We start from the raw sequence: 22,788 nt of genomic DNA on the forward strand, positions 1-22,788 counted from the left end.
TGTACTGATATATGTTTAAACTCCAGTATATAATATCTGTATACAATGAGCTTTTTGGGGGCAATTTTTCAGTATTTGTTTGAAAAACTTGTGTATCATAAGGAATAATAAAGGACTGACTGTAAATTTTAAATATATTAGAAGTGATCTCAGAACTCTATGCTTTGTATAAATACACATTCTGGGGTCATGTGCCCACAGTCACAGAATCCATAGGAAACATCAATGAGCAGAAATCACAGCACAGGTTTAGGACCAATGATAATAGTTTGGTGCTGGAAAAAACTAGTAATAATATCAATACTGTCAATACTGTGTATGGGAAGATTGCAATTATATGTGTGGGTGGAGATACTCTTATAAGATTATCCACAGACACAAAGCTATTTAACAAGTCTATTCACAGAACTTAGTTTTAGTTAAACCAAGTATATTTAATAAAATAACACCAGATATTTCTGGGTGTTACGTATATGGTTATATGTGTGGAATACCAGCAGACTGTGACCCTGCAATCCTGTAAAGAACACATTTGAAGGTTAAGTAACTGTAGATCTCTGTTAATCTCATGTAATCTTCTATTACTAAATGAGTGTATACCACTCTAGTCTCAGAATGACACTCTCATGGCTTAAACGATGAAGTCTCAACATCAGTTGACTTCCTCCTAAGCGCCTAAAAACAATGTTTTTGTTTCTTCTTTACTTTTATCTGGTAGTACAGAAGTTTAGTAACATTGAAGCTTTTTGTCCGTCACAATGTACTTGTATTTTCCACGGGAGAAGTGACGGCACTGGGACAAGGTAGGTACTTTTTTGATACTTGAACACCACACATAATCCAGACATAGGTTACACATAAAGGTTTGCTATATGTATGTCATATGACGGTTATTTAGAATGAAAGATGTTCAGTATTATACTAGTTCTTAGGATCAAATTTGTTTTTTGTTAAAGGTCATAATATTTCTGTACAATGCACAAGAGATGCTAATATATATATATATATATATATATATATATATATATATATATATAGTTTTATATGGATTTGATATAGTATCTGTGAGTTCTGCTGTCACACACACACACACACACACACACGTAATAACGTGAATTATTAACTTTAGATGTCACCTTGGTTATCCATGACCTGTATAAAAACACTCTGGCAACTTATTATATGTTTATAAGTTCCAGTAATATACATTATATAAATGCACAGGACTGACATTATAGCAGTAAGGTAGCAATTGATGGAGCTGAAGAATACAGAACACCCCCATACAAAGTAACACACAAGCAAAGCATGAACAAAATAATATAAGTAGTCACATAGTTACCAACTAGGAATGAGTACAATTTTAAAACCTGTTCAGCAGAATATTCAACTTATTTCACAAACTTTGACCCCCAGTGCTCTGTACAGAATTCCCCCAATCTTTTTCCCCCCACTCTGAAATACTATATCATTATTGTTCTGTATGGTCTTTTCTTTTATTATACTCACACTACAGAGCAGAATGGATTGACATTGTCGTCATGTCAGCTCAGTTATAGATTATAAACTCTATGGGAATGTGGAATTTACAAATATATTGCAGAATGCCATTCCATGGTAAGGTGGAAAAAAAGAGAAACCTTTGTGAAATGCCTATTCCACAGCAAAATCCAATTCATGCAAAATTCTACAGCAACTTCGCTTATCTCTTTTGCCACAGTTTTAAAGTAAGCTCCAGGTCCTCTTTGTGGCTGGGGAGGTTCCTTTGAGAGCATCACTAGAGTGCAGCAAATGTTTTGTGACCAGCAAACCCACTTCTAAGGGTCATGCTATAAAAAGATTCTAAATTCGAAACAAAGTTGTGTTTTAAAATGTCATACGTGTTCAACACAATATATCACAAATGTTAAATAGCCCTCTTTGATTGATATTAATGTATTAATTCCAGAGAATAAGAACAATTGTATTCAACATACACAATGAGGAATTGTACTGTGCAATTATGGGAAAATTGGGAATTACCAGGGATGTACGTAGCTGTCAATTGTCCGGAACTTTTCTCTCTCAGCCAAATTTTGACCTGTTCTTCCATTCATAAGGAAAAAACATGACAACATATAAAATATTTTCTGCTTAAAAGAATATTTATGTATACAAAAATCATTATGGTGTGTCTACGAAAAAAAAAACAACCCCCCAAAAATACTATGACTAGAATTATTAGAATTGCTTTTAATAAATAGCAATACATGTTTCATAGCCCATGCTCTGTGGTAGAATCATTTTTCATAATAGAATGAGTGAAAACGAGCATGCAGTACATAAGAAAGCCTAGAAGTACAATGATATGAAATAAGCTATCAAACAAAAACACATACTCTGTTCCTAGCAAATATGGAGAATGACTGGATTCTTTATAGATTCCTAGGGGTAAATGTATCAAACTGATAGTTTTCCGACGGGTTTGAAAAACCAATCAGATTCTAGCTATTATTTATTTAGTACATTCTACAAACTGATAGCTAGAATCTGAATGGTTGCTATAGGCAACATCTCCACTTTTCAAACCCGCCGGAAAACTCTCAGCTTGATACATTTACCCCCTAGACTGCTTTCTAAGGAATACTGGTTCCACCCACAAAATGGCAGCCTCAACTGTGTTTAGGCAACAGGCGCAATATAGCCCCCTCTTCAGTTCTCTTTCAAATCTTATGTACCTAGCAATGATGTATTTGTCTATTACCTCAGGTCTGTTCTGTGCAATGATCCTGACATGTTTGACATTCCTGTCAATGTTCCTGTTGATACTGTGAAGCTTCGAGTAGAAAAGACAGTAACCCGCAGAATTCCCACTGAAGCCTTCTATTACCTGGTCGACCTTAAGTACCTATGGATCACCTACAACAGTATTACTAGCATTGACTCAAGCAGCTTTTATAATCTGAAACAATTACATGAATTACGCCTGGATGGAAACATGATATCGATTTTCCCATGGGAATCTTTGTTAGAGATGCCTCGATTGCGTACCTTGGACCTACATAACAACAAGATAGCAAGTATCCCAGCTGAGGCTGCACGTTACCTCAAAAACATTACATACCTAGATGTGTCCAGCAATAAGCTCACCACTCTGCCTTCAGACCTGTTGGATATCTGGCCTCCATTCTCAGAATCAGTATCCATGAGTACAGATTTACTTTCCCAGCGAGTTATACTAGGTAAGTTCTGCAATATCCCACATAGGTTGCATAAAGATTTTCTAATTTAAAGTTTAGGTTGTTTATTACTTGAAATACCAAGCTGTCAAATTGTATGTTGGCCAAACCGTTTGTGTTATTGTCCCCAATATCTGGACAATGACCAATAGGTATATAATTTTAGTATCAAAATTAATACTATCATTGTTAGGCATATTAGAAAATGTAGTTGGAAGAAGGCCACTATTATCTAGGCATGCAGACTTACGACCGTTGAAATGGGCACCAGTAATGTTGGAAGTGATCTGGCCAAGTTTGGCACAAGCACCAAATTGTCAGATCTTGCCCAATTTATCTAAATAGTTCTCATCTTATTGGCTCTTATTCTGAGGAGCAGGATCGCATGGTATAGCTTTAGACCTTTTTAGAACAGATTACGATAAGGAAATAATATTTATCTTCCTGAAAACACTTATTTGTACTGAACATGAAAGTGTTACCAAATAGATGATATTCCATGTATTAAGAAAGTAAACTTTCGAATGATCAATGAAATTCCATGAACTATGGCAATAAGCATACAAAGTCCTTGCTTAACCTTCTGAAATACTAGTCTATGACTTTCATTGTTTTTCTAAAACAGTAAGATGGATTTTAGTCAAATGCTTCTGCAAGTGTCCTGGTATGCGTTACGCTATAATTGTTAGCACATTATAGTGATATGGCGGGACGTTGGGTGGGTGGATGGTTTATGATTGGAGGTTAAGTCTCTTCTGAATTCAACCCTGACTCATTGACTCGCTGTTCATTATATATTCCACAAAGCAGCACTTTTTTAAGAGTCATCTTCACCTGACAAAATGCTTCAATTCAGTGCTCCAACATGAGTGTTGATTGGATATAATTTTTTTCTGATTTACAAATACAGAATTTTTCACAGGTGCCAGCTTACATGGCAATTCCAAAACAATTTCTTGGAACTTGTTGTCAACATATTAATGTACTTTCCAGAAACTTTTTTGGTAAAGAGCTAATGTGGATGGATCTACTTATAACTTATAAATGTACTTTTGTCTTTGGCACAGCGCGCCTGATGCATATAGTTGTAAATGCAAAAAGCGTTTGAAGCACTGTGTGCAGGGCCTGATTAAGGGTTCTGGCCGCCCTAGGCTAATACGGCCGCAGCGCCCCCCCCCCCTCCTCCTCCGAATATATAGGTGTATAGGAACACTCCTGAATATGAATGTTCAGGTGTATTCTCCAGCATTCAAATTTAGACAGATTGTGCCATTGTCTCTTACCTGTCCTTGCTCTTCTCTCTTGCAACTTTGTTATCCTCTCGCTGGCTTCTGGAAAGTTGGCGTCCTTTTTTGAAAATGCAAAAATGTATTATAATGCAAACCCTGAATGATTAGGCCCTTTAGTTAAAACAAAACACTCCATTATGGCCAGCTAAAAGTATCCCATTGGACAGGCATATATAAGCAATATCTGAATATTTATTGTCAATCAAATACAAACCTCTACCAGCCCCATCTCACTAATATTTAGTATTCTAGTGATTGCTGAGACCACCCATGTGACCACCACACAATCATGAGATTCTGCCCCCCAAAGCTGCTCTATTTTTTAAATACCCCCTGCAGCCATTTTCCTTAAACACAACCCCCCCCACAGCCATTTTACTTAACCCCTGCTGCAGCCATTTTCTTTACCTCCCACCCTGCATCCATCCCCCTTGCAGCTATTTTCCTTACCTCCACTCTGCTAGCTAGCTATCCCCCCCCCGTCACATCAAAACTCCCCCAGTCACATATATCAGCCCCCCTTCTCTGTCCTCCTTCATACATATCAACCTCTCTACCTCCCTATAGATTTTCATGGCAGCCCCCCCCCTCCCACCCTATAGATTTGTATGACAGTCCCCCTCCCCCTCCCTATACATATGCATGACAGTCCCCCCTCTCCCTCCTTATAGATATGCAGGGTAGTCCCCCCCTCCCTATAGATATGCAGGGTAGTTACCCCCCCTCTCTATAGATATGCAGTGTAGTTCCCCCCCTCCCTATAGATATGCAGGGTAGTTCCCCCCCTCCCTATAGATATGCAGGGTAGTTTCCCCCCCCTTCCTATAGATATGCAGGGCAGTTCCCCCTCCCTATAGATATGCAGGGCAGTTCTCCCCCTCCCTATAGATATGCAGGGCAGTTCCCCCCCTCCCTATAGATATGCAGGGCAGTTCCCCCCTCCCTATAGATATGCAGGGCAGTTCTTCCCCCCTCCCTATAGATATGCAGGGCAGTTCCCCCCCCCTCCCTATAGATATGAAGGGCAGTTCCCCCCCTCCCTATAGATATGCAGGGCAGTTCCCCCCCTCCCTATAGATATGCAGGGCAGATCCCCCCCCCTCCCTATAGATATGCAGGGCAGTTCCCCCCCCTCCCTATAGATATGCAGGGCAGTTCCCCCCCCTCCCTATAGATATGCAGGGCAGTTCCTCCCCCCCTCCCTATAGATATGAAGGGCAGTCCCCCCCCCTCCCTATAGATATGGAGGGCAGTTCCCCCCCCCCCTCCCTATAGATATGCAGGGCAGTTCCCCCCCCTCCCTATAGATATGCAGGGCAGTTCCCCCCCCCCTCCCTATAGATATGCAGGGCAGTTCCCCCCCCTCCCTATAGATATGCAGGGCAGTTCCCCCCCCTCCCTATAGATATGCAGGGCAGTTCCCCCCTTCACTTACCTGTAGTTGTGCCAGCATCGCTCCTCTCCTCAGATCAGCAGATAGGAAGTGAAGACGTCCTGCTTCCTGTCTGCTGCACAGCAACAGGCAGCCTGGCGATTGGCTGTGTGTTGCTAACCACTGACCACCAATGCTTTTGATCGTCGAGCCCTCCACCCCTCTGCGGCAACCCCCCCCCCTGCGGCGACCCCCCTCCCCCACCCCGAAAAAAAATATGAATGAAGAAAAAAAAAAATTAAAAATAAAAAAAATAAAAAAAAAATATTGAAAAATAAAATAAAAATACCCACAGTGCCGCGCCCCCAGGGACCCAGCACCCCAGGCTGCAGCCTGGTCAGCCTAGTGGTTGATCAGGCCCTGACTGTGTGACACTTAAACAGGATATCAAATGTAAATTAGCATCTCTCCTGGGCCAGGCTCAAGGCGGGTGGTATCACCTTGACAACCATATTCGTTTGCTAGCAGGGGGTCCTTACCAGGAGTGCATGTCTGTGTGTTAGATATTATTATTATTATTATTATTATTATTATTATTATTATCTTTAATTTATAAGGCGCCACAAAGGGTCCACAGCGCCGTACATGACATACAGAAAACAGTGAGCCATGACACAACATGACACAGAAAGAACAAAAAATTAACAAAAATATATACACAGACAGAGGTAACATGATAATAAAATTGTCCCTATGATGAAACATGCAGATTTGGGAATCACTGGTTACTGCAAATTGTGTTTAAATCTAATTTTAGATAATGCCTTGCTTCCTGTGGCAAGGGCTGCTCCCTGATGCTAATCATTAATATGTGATATATTATGTATTGTAAGCTAAACTGTCTGCAAGAGGAAGGTCTGCCCTCATGATTGATCAGGGGAGAAATGAACAAGGCATGATTGGTTGGCTCAGTGCTCTCTTGCCCCTCTTCCAGATTGGCCACCCTGCAGACTGGCTTTGGCTCTATATGAAGAGCACATTACTGTATTGTGTGTGTACATTCTTGTATTCCATCCGAGTGAATTATCCCTATCACATAGGGATGTGTAACAGCCCTTGTAAGGGCTATGAATGAGCAATAAACATTCTATGGGGAGACGTATGTGGGGTTAGACGTGTGTGATTTCTGCACTAAGTGGGATTTTCTCACAAAGTGGACGAAAATGCACAGTTAGACAACACAGTTGGACAAACATTGGACTACATTTGACTTGATTTAACTCCCAGCAATAAGCAGCATCTGCCACAGCCTATTTCTGCACTACTTGTCTATTTATATGGAAGACTGCTAAGAGGTAATTCTTAAAATACCCTTGCTTTTTGCTTTTACCCCCTTTTTTCACAATGTTTCACAAATTGCTTTTCGTAGTCTCATTTCATGGCATGATCTTTAGGACTGTGTCATCTTTCACCCCTCCACCAACACACAAATTTGTTCATATTGCACCTGCATTACTCCACTCACCTCTATTTAACACCCATGAACTGTTGTCCTATTTATTATCTCTAACAAGTACAGCCTCCACCTGTCGCCAGAAAATAAAAGGCCACACATCTTACAATCCCCTTGCCTATCTTTCGCTCACTCTGCTTCTATTAGCTGGTGATATATCACCTAATCCAGGTCCCCCACACTCCTCACACACACATACATCAGAACACTACCGTTCTATAGCAAACCTCAAACACATCACCTGTCTCCCCTCTCTTCCCAAGTCCTTTAAATGTGCCCTTTGGAATGCACGCTCTGTTTGTAACAAACTTACCTCCGTTCATGATCTCTTCCTCTCAAAAAACCTCAACCTTCTGGCAATAACAGAAACATGGCTTATGCAATCAGACACTGCCTCACCTGCAGCACTTTCACATGGTGGCCTCCATCTCACCCACACCTCCAGACCTGAAGGCAGACAAGGAGGTGGGGTTGGACTACTTCTCTCCCCACAGTGCACATACACAGTTCTACCAAATGTCCCATCACTCACGTTCACATCTTTTGAAGTACATGCTATTCGCATTTTTAATCCATTCTCCCTACGTGTTGCGGTGATCTATCGTCCCCCTGGAGCACACCAACAATTTATTGAGGATTTCTCTGCATGGCTCCCTCACTTCTTATCTTCAGACATCCCCACCATCATCATGGGTGACTTCAACATCCCCATTGATAACCCACCTTCCAAAGCTGCTTCCAAACTACTCTCTCTAACATCCTCACTTGACCTCTCCCAGTGGATTGAATCATCTACTCATAAGGATGGCCACTGCCTTGATCTTGTTTTCTCTAGACTATGCTCAGTTTCTAATTTTATTAATACACCCTTCCCCCTCTCGGATCATCACCTTATCAGCTACACTCTCACCCCCACTGCTCTAACCTCTCTACTGTCTGACTCAACCAAGCCTCCTCATACTCGTAGAAATCTTAATTCTATTAATCTTCAACAATTTTCCACCTCTCTCCAACACCTTCTCTCCCCTATCTCTACATTCTCATCCCCTGAGATGGCAGTACCTCATTTTCACCTAACCTTAGCAACGGCCCTTGATCAAGTGGCTCCAGCGACACTTCATACTACACGTCGACTTCGATGTCAACCGTGGCACACCAAAGCAACGCGAAATCTTCAAAAACTGTCCCGTAAAGCAGAACGTCACTGGCGTAAATCTCGAAGCTCTAATGACTTCTTCACATATACTTCTGTCTACCACTCCTATCGAAATGCTCTGGACACTGCAAAACAAACATACTTTCAATCTCTTATCTATGCTCAGGCTTCTAACCCCAAACGCCTTTTCAATACATTTAATCATCTTCTCAATCCTCCCACCCCGAACCCTCCATCTACTATCAGTGCTCAGGATCTTGCTTCCTACTTCAAGGACAAGATTGACAAGATCAGACTAGAAATGGTATCCTCTTCCTCAACAAGCCATCAGCTCATTTCCTTCCCACTACCCTCTGACACCCTTTCTTCATTTGACCCCACAAATGAAGAGGAAATTTCTACGCTCTTCTTATCTTTCTACTCTACCTCCTGTCCTCTTGATCCTATTCCCTCGCAAATTGGTAGATCCCTGTCTTCTGTGCTCATTTCACCTCTAACTCAAATCTGTAATCTCTCACTCTCTACTGGCATCTTTCCATCACTATACAAGCATGCAGTGATTACTCCTATTCTAAAAAAACAAAACTCCGACCCAAACTCTCTCTCAAATTACCGTCCCATCTCTCAGCTCCCTTGCCCCTCCAAGCTTCTAGAGAGACTTGCCTACACTCGCCTCACACGCTTTCTTTCCGCAAACAACCTGTTGGATCCTCTTCAGTCTGGCTTTCGTTCTCAACACTCCACAGAGACTGCGCTGACCAAGGTTGTTAATGATCTGATCACTGCTAAGACTGAACGCCATTACTCTCTCCTAATTCTCCTTGATCTCTCGGCTGCATTTGACACCGTTGACCACTCTCTTCTCATACAAACACTGCAATCCCTAGGTCTTCAAGACACAGTTCTATCCTGGTTCTCATCTTACCTCTCTAATCGCTCTTTCACTGTTAATTTCTCTGGAGCCACCTCTGCTCCGCTTCCCCTATCAGTTGGAGTACCACAAGGCTCGGTGCTAGGTCCTCTGCTGTTCTCTATCTATACCGCTTCTCTTGGAAATCTAATAAGTTCCTTTGGCTTTCAGTATCATCTCTATGCGGATGATACCCAAATCTATCTATCCTCTCCTGATATCTCGACATCTGTGTTGTCCCGTGTAACTGACTGTCTTTCTGCCATTTCATCTTGGATGGCCTCTCGTCAACTCAAACTTAATCTTTCTAAAACAGAGTTAATAATATTCCCACCCGCCAACAAGAGCATACCTGACATTTCTATCTCTGTTGATAACATGACCATAAATCCCACCCCACAAGCTCGCTGCCTAGGTGTAATCCTTGATTCACGCCTATCCTTTGTTCCCCACATTGACTCTATATCTAAATCATGTTACATACATCTAAAGAACATTTCCAGAATCCGCACATATCTCACACAAGACACTGCTAAAACCTTAATTCATGCACTAATCATCTCCCGCATTGACTATTGCAATTCCCTCCTTACTGGTCTTCCCAAAAACAGACTCAAACCCCTAAAATCTATTTTACATGCTTCGGCAAGACTGATTTTCCTTGCAAATAGCTATTCCTCTGTTGAATCACTCTGTATGTCTCTACACTGGCTGCCTGTCTTCTACCGAATCCAATATAAAATACTTTTACTAACCTACAAGGCCATCAACAAAGCTGCACCAACATACATCTCCTCTCTTGTCTCAAAATATCTCCCAACTCGGCAACTCCGTTCTGCAAAAGATCTGCGTCTCTCATCCACCCTCATTACATCCTCCCATTCCCGGTTACAGGACTTTTTTCGGGCTGCACCCACTCTATGGAACTCTCTCCCTCGCACAATAAGACTCTCCTCTGTTCTACAAACTTTCAAGCGTTCTCTGAAAACCTACCTATTCAGACAAGCTTATAATATTCCTCAACCACCATCTTAACCTCACTACCTTTAGCCTGTTACACAATTTCACACAAGACAACTACCCCCGGAATAACATTGTTGTGTGACAGGATCATTTAGCTTATGAGTCACCCTCCCTTTGCAGTCTGGCTGGGCCAAGATGCAAAATGTATACTTAACCTCATGTGTCAATCTCCCATTGTCCCATAGATGGTAAGCTTGCGAGCAGGGCCTTCTCACCTCTTTGTCTGTTTTACCCAGTTTGTTTATTAGTTTATTACGTTTGTCCCCAATTGTAAAGCGCTACGGAATATGTTGGCGCTATATAAATAAATGATGATGATGATGATGATGATGCTTACAAGATCTTCCATGATTCATATTACCTGCTGTATTCCTGTGACATACAGATAAGAGCTAACCCTCTAAACTGTTCCACAGCTGTCCTGTGTTGAACCCACCATCTTGAGTCTATGGTCTACCTCCAGTCCTGATCCAAAGAAAGTGGTCAGGAAGAACTAGCCATAGTCACCAGCAAAGAGGTGCTGCAGCAGCTATATACAAATACTAGAAGTAAGCAGTTCTAGGTGCCAGTGAAAAACCCTGGTGGTGACTGCAACTACTCTCCTACAGCTAGTGCGTAGTTGGAACAAAATGTGCTTTAACTGCAGACTTTCAGCTTTAATTTGAGGGTATTTACATCCAAATCAGGTGAACGGTGTAGGAATTACAACGGTTTCTATATGTGCCTCCCACTTTTTAAGGGACCGCACTGATTTTTAGACGGTACTTGCTTTTTATTACAGCAACAGCCAAAAACCCAGCTTCACACAGATATGTTGTCGCAAATGGAACGAGGATCCGCTGTGCTTTAGCACTTGGCATCAGATCCTTAAAGGATATCCAAAACTCTTCAATGCTGCTAAATTTTACTTTTAAAGTCCTGTCACTTCTTCTACAGAAAGAAATTCAGATGGAGCCTTAGTACTGAATCGGTCTTGGATTGGTACAAATTTCTCTACATTCTCTGGAAAATATTTTTCAAATCAGTCATTGAGCTTCGTTAGGTGCTGCTCAAAAACTGACTTTTCATGTGTCAAATAAACATCATTGGATGTAACACTGATGCATCTGGGAAAACAGTCATTGTAACTGTCTTCATTTCATTTTCTTTTCCATAGAAGCAGCTTTTTTCTAAGATCTTCAGCAATATATTGGATTCTGCGACTGGTAGCATTGTTGGATAAAGGTACCTTTGTAAGCAGTTTTCCTACTGATTCTCCAACCATAATGTTGAACATCAGTTCTTCTTCATGGTGTGTGGCTTTTTACACTTCACAACTCTATATGCCACCTTGTAGGATGCTAACAAAGCACTGCTTGGTATGGATGCTTGTTTGAAAAAAAATTACCTTTTTGTTCTTTCAATTTTGTCAACTTTCTGGTGAAATAATCGTTTGATTTATTAGGATGATGTCACTGAGTTCGGGTCAGAGGACTGTCCGTACAGCTGGCTCACGTCATATTACCTCCCGAGAGGCGCAGAGTCTACCAGTGAGGGAGGTGTTCCCCAGGGACTCCAGCAAGGTAGTTTGGAGTTAGCAGCTAACAGACCGCAGGTTGCGGCCCTCTTATGGGGTAATGAGCGAGGCTGTATTGAGAACCACGATAATAACTGAAGATGCCACGGATGCGAAGTAGCTCAATGACTGAGAGACTAAGAGGCAATTTCCCAGGGCAACGGTAGAGCCAATGTACTGAGAGTAAGGAACAGCAGGTGAGTATGCAGGTTATACTGGAGACTGGTAGCGATGATATGCGGATAGATGTGCTGGAGATTCAGAGAACAGGTAGCAATAATCTGCAGGTTTTACCTCAGGTTTGTGGTAAGATTGTACGCTCCTTTGAGCAGGGCCTTCTCTCCTCCTGTTTCACCACTTCTAACTCTGCTCTCCAGCTACTTAGCCCTCTTCCTCGAGGACCCTCCACCCCCCATCCCCTCTCGCTCCCTCCTCTCCCCTCTGTGGGTCTCCCTGTCATCCGCACCCTTCCTCTTGGGCTCCGTCGTATGCGGATCTTCCCTCCCCTCCCTCTCTAGCTGTGCTTTGAGCTTACTAAGTTACTGTGCTTACTGTTTACTGTACTGTGCTGTCTTACCTCGTATTGTAATTTGTTTGTCCCTGTACGGCGCTACGGACACCTAGTGGCGCCCTATAAATAAAAATTAATAATAATAATAATAATAAAAGGTTAGTGGAGTAGACACAGAAACTGTGATGATCTGTGGATAGATGTGCTGGAGACTCAAAGAACAGGTAGAAATAATCTGCAGAGCATTACCAAAGGATAGTGGAGTAGTCACATAGGCTGTGATGATCTGCGGATTGTTATGCTGCAGAACTCAGAGAACAGGCAGCAAACAGGAGCCAGAGAACAGTATATCTGAACAGGAGAGTAGACCTGAATATCTGGCAACTTGGTAAAGAAGCAGGTGCTTTAAATAGAAAGAGCTGACAGGTAATTAGGCAATCAAGAGGATGCAGGAAGTATTGAGCAAACCAGGTGTGCGCTAATGTACGCCAGCTTCAACTGGTGTGCATTAACATGTTTTGTTTTTTTTACTTTCGGCTATTCTTAAATACCATTACCGAACGGTCCCCATACACTTTTATGGGGACTGCTCAGTAAAACGAAGACATATGCAAAGCAGCAGATATCTATGGCATCTGCTGCGATGCAGTGATCATAAATCACAATTTTGCGGTTAATCCCCCAAATGTCAGTTTTCGGTGATTTTACAAAGGATTTATAATTTATAAATAGGCCCCTAAGACACATACAAGATACTCACAGTAACAGTCACAGTCGTAGCCACAGTAAAACAGGTACATGTACTATACACCTACAAGATGTTGAGTTTCCTTTTAGTTTAACTTTAATTTATGTAAACTGAACAATTTGTCTTGTAAGTTCTGATTTGTTTTATATCTCATGATAACATCAAATGCCCATTCTGGCTCTATAATCTGAGACATAATTGTAATGGATTACTGAAGGCAATATAGGGTTTCTCAAAGGCTTAATGCTTAAAACTAATGCAGGGATTTTCTAAGAAATGGCTCCACAGCATCATATAAGAATTTTAAGAAAGAAGAAAACCTTACGTTGATTATATAATGTTTACACCAAAAAAGTACAGATTTAAAAATATTTTTAACTACATATAAGCCATTCAGCTCTAGGAAATGTTTTTAGTATTATCAAATTACACGAGCTTCAGATGTTGAAAATGATTCTGCATAAATGATCATTCGTCTATGTGTAATTGTAAAAAATCATAAATTGTTAAACTGTTTCTTAACTTCATTTGCTGTCTAGGAAGAACTTTGTAATGATTTCTTCACTGTATGAAATAAAACATTATTGTTGTTCAGCCATGTGACAGGTGCCTAGTGAGCAAGCAGTCCAGTGTTGCAGAGTTAACTGTGTTATGAGAGGCAGGATTAGCAGGGATTTTCCAATTAGTGGGTTTGTACTCCAGAAATCATTTAATCTCAGTCATGTGTTTAAGGCAGACAGTCATTACTTCACCGCGGAACTTAACGTTCCATCCTTATTTCACCTTCTTTTAAAATCTTTTAATTAATGAATTGTTCCAAATCAACCATTACACAATCCTTCACGTGTACCTGAAAGAACAAATCTGCCAGCATCCCCAAGGTAGCACACTTATTGATATTAACTGTCACTTTGATTTGTTAAGCTGGGTACACACTACAGAATTTTCCACCAACTTTTTATGCCGATCGATTTTACATGCGATCGATGGTCCGACCGCTCGGTCCATGGACTGCATACACACTAGCCTTTTTTTTTAGAAGATAAAGGGAAGAGCGGACTTCCCTTTAGCGACTTTTTACAGCCATGTTGTCGTGAGCAATGATTGCAATTTTGTACACATTCGGAAGTTTATACACATTACACAACGGAAACGAGATTGTAACGAAAATATTAAACGGTACAACCAACCAAATGAGGCGACAATCGACCATTTGGGCAGACTTTCGACCATTGTGTCACTACACACACTGACCCAACTTTTGAACGAGTGGTCGTATGTCGGCTGATTGAGCCGATTATTGGACAAAAACCGTGCAGTGTGTACCCAGCTTAAGTCAGTGCTTATGGATACACATCTAGCATGCTTCTCAAATGGCATCTAAAACCAACATATTCATGTTCACACCTGTTAAAGTGTTCTCTAAACACTGTGGACAAATGACTCATGAGCCATAAAAGTGTTAGTGTGTATTGGAGCAGCCCATTTACTTTAATGATCCCTATTTTAATAACTGTTTAATATCAACAGAACTAAAGTGAAAAATACCAAACAAAAATCATGAGACTGTATAAATACATTGGAATACATTTGTAGAAGCTGAACAGGGTAAATAAATATGTACAGTTATATTTGAAATTATGCCCTAGGTCCTCCATTGTTCTTAACTGACACTTTTCTTTTTCTGACATTAAATTGCTGTAAGGCTCTTTAGGGGCAATTTTCAGAAGACTTTTTTTAAGAAGATAATGTAATAAATAAATAAACCAGTCTTCCCAGACCCACTTGTTGCTGTGTGGTACTAAGATTTAATGAGAGGAGAGTATGGCGCTCTTACTACCTGACCATGGTAGCTAATGCCACCCCAGGCTCATTCCCATTAGCCATGCCTTTAATTAGTAGCAAATTATGTTGGTTATATATTCTGATGTTAGGTATTCAGCAGTTACAACAGTTGCAGCAATCACGCAATACAGATATACAGTACACACTTGTATATATGCTGGTGTGATGCACTCTTATATATATATATATATATATATATAATTCAGGTAGGTTTTAATATATACTGCACAGCAGCGCAGCTTATGTTGAAAAAGACTCCTCTAATATATTAAAGTATACAGTGGGGAGCCTCCGGTCACCATATGAGGCCTTTTTAAGAACTTATATATTATGTGCCACACAGCTTCTATAGCTGCGACTGTCCCCTTCACTATGTGGATGTAAGTGCGTTGTGAAAAGCCGAGCTTGCGGTTTCGGAGGTCTGGACATGCGTAGTAGCGCAAATCAGACATTGGAGTCCTGCCTCACTTCCTATTTCATCCTAGACCACCGGGGAAAGCTACGGTTACCACGGAAACATGACAACACACAGGAGACGGCGCGAAAGTGCTCCTGCACACCAACAAATTATAATAGGGCCCTTGGTGCAGTAGCCCAGCTTTGTAAGGTGGTCCCAGACCTGCATGTATGACCTAGGGAAAAATGTAACAGTTATGTAACGTGTGTAACAATGCGGTAACGTAGGTAATAAAATATGGAGTACTTGCCTTACTGTAGATCAGCGCTGGCTGGCCGGCCGGTGGTGCGGAGTCTAACGAACCCCCTGGTGTTCACCAAGAACCGCCGCAAGGTGGGATGGGCTTCGCTGCGGAGGATCGCAGGTTGCGGTCCACTGGTCTGCCTCTAGACGTAAGGATGTGGGAGGTAGCTCACGATCACACTGTAACCGGAAGAATTCTATGAACCACTCCGTGGTCAGGATAGCCGGATCACAATATGGGAATGCAGAGCGAGACATAGTCAGGAATAGCAGAGGTCTGGTACACTGAAGCAGAGAGATAAACGTGGTCAGCAAGCCTGGGTCTGGTACACTGGAGCGGAGAGATATACGTGGTCAGCAAGCCTGGGTCTGGTACACTGGAGCAGAGAGATAAACGTGGTCAGCAAGCCTGGATCTGGTACACTGGAGCAGAGAGATATACGTGGTCAGCAAGCCTGGGTCTGGTACACTGAAGCAGAGAGATAAACGTGGTCAGCAAGCCTGGGTCTGGTACACTGGAGCAGAGAGATAAACGTGGTCAGCAAGCCTGGGTCTGGTACACTGGAGCAGAGAGTCTGGAAAGTCAGCAGGCAGGTCTGGTACACTGGAATCACACAGAAACGCCAAGTCAGGAACAGGAAAAAGTTGCTCTGACGCTGCCCAGGCGTCAGAGCAGGATTGGTTGCTATAGGCAACACCTCCACTTTTCAAACCCGCAGTTTAGTAAATCTAGCTCTGTTGGTAAAATACATTACAATGTAAGCCATACATTACAAAATAAACTATACATAACTGTGTATCTGTATAAAATGAAGTAATAACAATTGACTAACATGCTAAATATTTTACTGTCTATTTAAAGCAGCAAACCCATGACAACTTATTTTTAATATAAATCACTGTAGCAGGGTATAAGAAAAAGTTTTGGAATTTTCCAATAGTTTATATTTTCAGGCTGCTATTAATTATTTATAATTCTGTAGAGATTCCACAATATCAGGTGTCTACCATGGCAACTGCAGACACATGGCACATGATGTAGTGTACAGTTGGAATGCCTCTCTGAGCTCTGTCTGTTTTGTGCACTTTACAAATCTCCCCCTCCTTCTGCCTGTACATGACATGCTGAGAGCTGTGAGTCTGTGTGTATGTGACTGGTAGTCATACTGTTCTCCACCCCAGATTTTTTTTTAAAAAAAAAGGAGATATTGATTTGCAGAAGAACAGCTAAGAAAGAATAAATGATTAGAAACACTTTCCTGCATGTACGGTGGAGCTGTCCCAGGCTTTGCCCCTACTGGTCCGCTGTCATCTTCTTCATCTCTGCTGTTCTTGGAGTCCCCATTTCTTCTGACTAGAAGCATGTGCTTCTCCTTTTGCCTATCCGTGATCTCTCTTCTCACACCCACAGAGTATTATGAGTGCAGGAACCTGCCAGTTTGCAAGGTGTGGCAAATTTGCCAAATCATCATCATCATCATCATCATCATCATCATCATTTATTTATATAAATGGAACATAGTACTACATAGTAGGGCTCCTCAGTTTCCTTTCAAAAAGTTTGGGCCCCCTGAGCCTCTTACCATAGTCAACCACTGCTCTGGTACTAGAATGGCCTCTGTTCCAAGCACATGCCACCCTTTGCCCCTCTATCTCTTACTTCTCTTCACTCCTTGCGTGAACTTCCCCTTCCTTTTCTCTCTACCCTTCTCTACACTCTATCTTCCTCATGTCCCTCTTACTCACTTCCTATCTTTCCCACTTCCTTCTTTTTTTTTCCCTCCCTTTCTTTACCTTACACATATTAAACTGCGCATCGCTGCTTGAGGTCTCCGGAAAGTCCCTTTGATTTCATGTATGTGCATACCTCATAGTTGCCAACATTTAACGATTGGCCTCCGGGAGCCTCGGTGGTAGAGTTGGGTGTGAGGGGCCTGGGCTCTGTGAATCGTGTCATTTTGGTCCCGCCCCCTGTGACATAATGACGCGTCATTTTAGCATGGGGGACGGGCCAAAATGATACGATTCCCGGAGAATCGATTCATGGAGGCTTTAAATCTGCCCACTTCACTAGGAAGCGGGCAGATGCGGGAGAATTGTCAGTTCTCCCGGGAGTCCGGGAGACCTACCCAGAATTCAGGAGTCTCCCGGGCATTCCGGGAGACTTGGCTAGTATGGCATACCTAGGGCAAGACCGTTGCGGAATCTGTATGAAGTTTTGCATGAAATTACTTGCAATTTGTCTTTTTGCTTATAACCATTTCTGGTCTGTTTTATTATTTCTCTTGTGATGTTACTAATAAACAGTATTTAAAAAAAAAGTACTTAAAATGCTATTTAAATGAACGAACAGTCTATGTGGGATTGCTGGTTTAAAATACATGTGCAATTAAAAACGTTGGATATCATGTAGACAATTCTAATTGCAATAATTTGAATACTTCTTCTACTTTTCTTCCATGCAAGGTTTTCAAGATAACCCTTGGTTTTGTGACTGCCGCATTTCAAAGCTGATTGAGCTTTCAAAGATAGTGGATCCTCATGTGATATTCCTGGACCCTCTGGTGGTCTGCAATGGCCCAGAGTCTCTAACTGGCATTTTTTTCCAAAAAGCTGAACTAGAGCAATGTCTCAAACCCTCGGTGATGACATCAGCCACCAAAATTACATCACCATTGGGCAGCAATGTTCTACTACGATGTGACGCCACTGGTTATCCCACTCCACAGTTATTATGGAGCAGGATTAACAACACAGCTGCAAATTATACAGGTAAAATTCTATATATTTTTTATATCATCACTAAGAAAACAAAAAATTCAAAAGAAAGCGGAAAGAGGGACCTTGGTTATTCAGGATGCTGTTGATTAACTGCTCACAAGTCTATCCACCAATATTTCCTATACTTAGAATTTTACTCTTATCAGTGCTTTTCAGTTATTCAGATTCATTGACCTTAGCATGAGTACATATAATCAAGGTCCCACTTCTTTAAAAGTTATTGCCTGGTTAGGCAAAGCAAATTTGCTACCAATTTGGCCTCTAGTGATTCATCAGAGTTGATAGATGATTCCCTATGCCTTGTGTTATATGACAGTCTCAGCTCCTCCAATAAAGTATATTTACAGAGAGTTTAGATTCCCATATGCCGCTATATTTTTCTCAATATTTCTAAATAAAAAGAAAGAAAAAAGAAACCTTAATTGACACAGGAATATACATTAGCATAGGAATTAGCATAGATGTTTTCAATCATCTAGTCGCAATTAAATGTTTGCCCCAAAACGTGAAATAGGTAATTGCCAATGAAATAATTGATGATAAGAAGCAAACATTTACTCTGGCAGATGACACTTTGTGGAACGTTGTATGCACAAAGCAAAGAAATATGTAGGATTATGCCAAGCTTTTCGAGGAGCACTTTAAGTCTAGACAGAACTTAGTATTATACTGATAGTTTTGAAGAATGGTACGGCACTTTTTTGAAAACAATGATCAATATTTTTAATTAAAAAACAATTCCATTCAAAACTAAAAATGCAGTGTTGTGTGGAGTTGGAGGAGCTAAAATATAAAATGTTTGCATACTTGCTTTGTAGGCCCTATTGATTGATAAAAAAAAGTATGGTGTGGGACCATTACAGCCATTGTGAACCCCAGTGAGTCCATCAAAAGCAAGTATGCTTTCAGGTTTAGTGTTGGATAGAATTTTTTCTTTTAGGTGATTATGTTCAGTGTACAAGAATAAGGGGGGGACAACTTATACTTCATTCCATGGTAATAAAGAATTATGCTCCATAGTTTTTTTTGAAACATTATGTTACTGATTTTAACCACTATCTTCTCATCTGTCTAAAGCATTGGTGCTCAACCTGTAATTAGCTGGGACCGCAAGAGTCAGTGTGCCATTGTTCTAGGACCCAAGTGTCAGCGTGTCATTGTTCTGAGACTCAAAGTGTCAGTGTGCCAGTGTGCTAGGACCCAAATACTTGCCTATTTAGCATGATGTCCTATTTCAATATCCCTCTCGTTCTAAAGCTCTTACAGGAGACTCTTTCAAACTATAAACCTGATTTGTAAACACAGTGCTTATTAAAGTATATTAAACTACTTTCTTTTATCAACAAAAACAGTGGATATACTCTAGGCGGTTCTACCAAGATAAATTCTTTTTTTGAGATGAAAGTGGTTAATTGGGCTCTTGGTGCAATGTTTTTTTGTAGTACAAGAAAGACTCACAAAGTACGATATGACCAGGCAAAAGAGAGGTTTTGGGGGATCCTTAGCAGATAATCACCAGCCCCACAGTTATAGCAGATCCAGGGTTGTATTCCGTGTTCGCACAGTTATGAAATTCAGTATAAAACGGTCTTTTCATAATGTCTTCCTCTCAATGCGAACATCAATGCATGTGGAAGACCAACAAGGTGTTAAATGAAGTTCCTAATAAATGCAATCCAATGGTCACCTGTTCTTAAAGGAGTCTCGGAACAGTTGTATAGATGAAACAGTAAAGCTAATCTTTCAAGGATGTTATCAGTTTCATTAGTGTACAAGATACACATGTGGAAGGAAACCCACACATACATAAACCTGAGGAGACAGACAGCAAAGAGCAACAGAAAATCACCATAATGGAATTCTGGTTGTAATTTAAAGTTACACTTTTGGCATAAAGCTAAATGTTTAGTTTCCACTGTTCTAGCAGCAAGCTATATAACTCAGGACTGCTTTGAGATAACTTACTTTTCCATAACTGCAATATTATGAAGGAAAAGGGGTTGGCTGTTGTAATTGGGACCATTGATCTATCCTAGATTATTTCTGCTTATTAAAACCTATTTTAAAATGTCTCTGAAATAGCCTTATCATTAGAGCAAATTATTTTTTATTAAATTCATTAGTACTGAATATAAAGCATACAATATAATATAAGCAGAGATTAAGAAGCCAACATGTTAGTGAAATAATTTCACTTCCAAATGTGACTTGGTTTCTTTTCTTCATTTACAGTTATTCAGGAGTCTCCAACAGATGGTGTGAGATGGTCAATTCTAAGTATGAATGGCATCTCCTACAAAGATGCAGGAGAATACCGATGCAAGGCTAAAAATTTGGCAGGGATATCAGAAGCATCAATAACAGTCATAGTCGTCGGTGTTGTCACTACAACGGGATCCCCACAACGTTTTGGCCGGAGACCAGGAACAGACCAGATAAGCAATATGCTAACTGAAGAAAAGGAAGAAATAATAAAAATAAGCACAGTCTCATTTCCACTTCAAACAGTGACATCACTACCAACAGAAACAACAGCAGAACCCACTACAATTCCAACTAGTGCTACATCTACCACAGCGAGGGTCCCTGAGAGGAAACCACAGAAAGCCAACAAGGGGCAAACACAGGTTACAATCAAGAAAAACCCAGTAGGCAACAAGGAAGCAGATGTACTTAAAAATGTGGCAGCCAATACAGAACCAAGCTCTGTTGTACGTAACCTGAAAGTCATCAGTGAAACAGAGGATCGGGTCATGCTAACATGGAAAACACTAAATACCACAGACAGCTCATCTCTCACGGTTCTTTATTCAAAATATGGTGAAGAGGAGATGTTGAGGTTGAGCACAGACCCAAGTAAAAATAAAGTAACAATTGATGGCTTACAGCCCAGCACAAAGTACATGGCCTGCGTGTGCCCCAAATCAGCTCGGCCAAAGAAAGATCAATGTATTGTATTTTCCACAGATGCTCTACTTAAAAGCGAGGAGAGCAGCTCCCAGGTGTCTGTCTTAGTAGTGGCCAGCAGTGTTGCTTGTGTTGTCGTTTTGCCTGTCATCTTCTTTTTACTGTATAAAGTTGTGCAATTGCAACGTAAGCCACAGTCTCCTGGTGAAGAGGACCATTTAAAAGAGACTTACATCAAGTTTGAGACGCTGTCCCTTAGGCCACGATCCATAAACCCTGGAGGTGAGCTATGGACACGTAGAGACACAACAGAATCAGAAAGACTTCTTTTGTGCTCAAGGTCAAGTATGGACTCACAGGGGACCAATAAAAGTGAAGGATCAAGGCCTGAATACTACTGCTAATATTCATGCTATACTCTAAAGAGTTGTGTTCTACATTTGTTTTATTTATTTTTATTCTGTTTTTCAATAATAAAATGTAAAACATGTATAGCTTTTTCTTTTTTTTGCTGAAGGTCATGTAACTATTATTTTCAGGCACTACACTCATTTTTTGTTTTTCTGTTATAGTACATGTTTCATATTCTAGTTTGCAAACAGAGCCATAGGGGTAAATGTATCAAGCTGAGAGTTTTCCGGCGGGTTTGAAAAGTGGAGATGTTGCCTATAGCAACCAATCAGATTCTAGCTATCATTTTGTAGCATGTACTAAATAAATGATAGCTAGAATCTGAATGGTTTTTGAAACCCGCCGGAAAACTCTCAGCTTGATACATTTACCCCATAGTATGTATACATGAGTGAATGTAGTGGTAGCTAGTTTGGCAGCTCTATACTCTTGCAAGATAGAAGTGGTTACGGCTAGATACTCTCCTGAAGTTATGTATTGAAACATTGTATATTACGGATCATGTGGGCCAGTGGCATCCACTAAAGCTGCTGTTCTCACCTCTAAGAACACGTTTGGTGTTGGTGGAAGTGACTCTCTTGTCTTTATTATCAGCCCTGTTCTGACATGATGTGTAATTTAGCCTGATCTAATATTATTGTATTATAACGTCTTCATTGCTATTTTGGCACTTTTACACTCATCAACTTCTGACTTCAATATCGGTCATTTTTCTGTGCAGTATCAACGCATGTCATACCTTGTCAAAAGTAAGTATGCAAAAGTATACTACACTATGTGTGTCCACTATGAAAACACGGTGGCCTCCACCTAATAATACCAGAAAAAGTTATACTTATCTGTTAGAAG

At 40.9% G+C, this 22,788-nt stretch overlaps 1 protein-coding gene across 1 annotated transcript; it reads left to right on the forward strand.

Moving 5' to 3' along the window:
• The first annotated feature begins 629 nt into the window (after nt 1-629).
• LRIT3 (leucine rich repeat, Ig-like and transmembrane domains 3) lies at nt 630-22,044 on the forward strand. Its single transcript, XM_075200581.1, has 4 exons — nt 630-803; nt 2,749-3,221; nt 18,307-18,612; nt 20,854-22,044. Exons 1-4 carry the CDS (start codon nt 685-687, stop codon nt 21,930-21,932), a joined length of 1,977 nt encoding a protein of 658 aa, XP_075056682.1. The 5' UTR covers nt 630-684; the 3' UTR covers nt 21,933-22,044.
• Nucleotides 22,045-22,788: the final 744 nt, after the last annotated feature.

The sequence above is a fragment of the Mixophyes fleayi genome, chromosome 1, assembly GCF_038048845.1.
Source record: "Mixophyes fleayi isolate aMixFle1 chromosome 1, aMixFle1.hap1, whole genome shotgun sequence".
Classification (NCBI taxonomy): Eukaryota; Metazoa; Chordata; class Amphibia; order Anura; family Limnodynastidae; genus Mixophyes; species Mixophyes fleayi.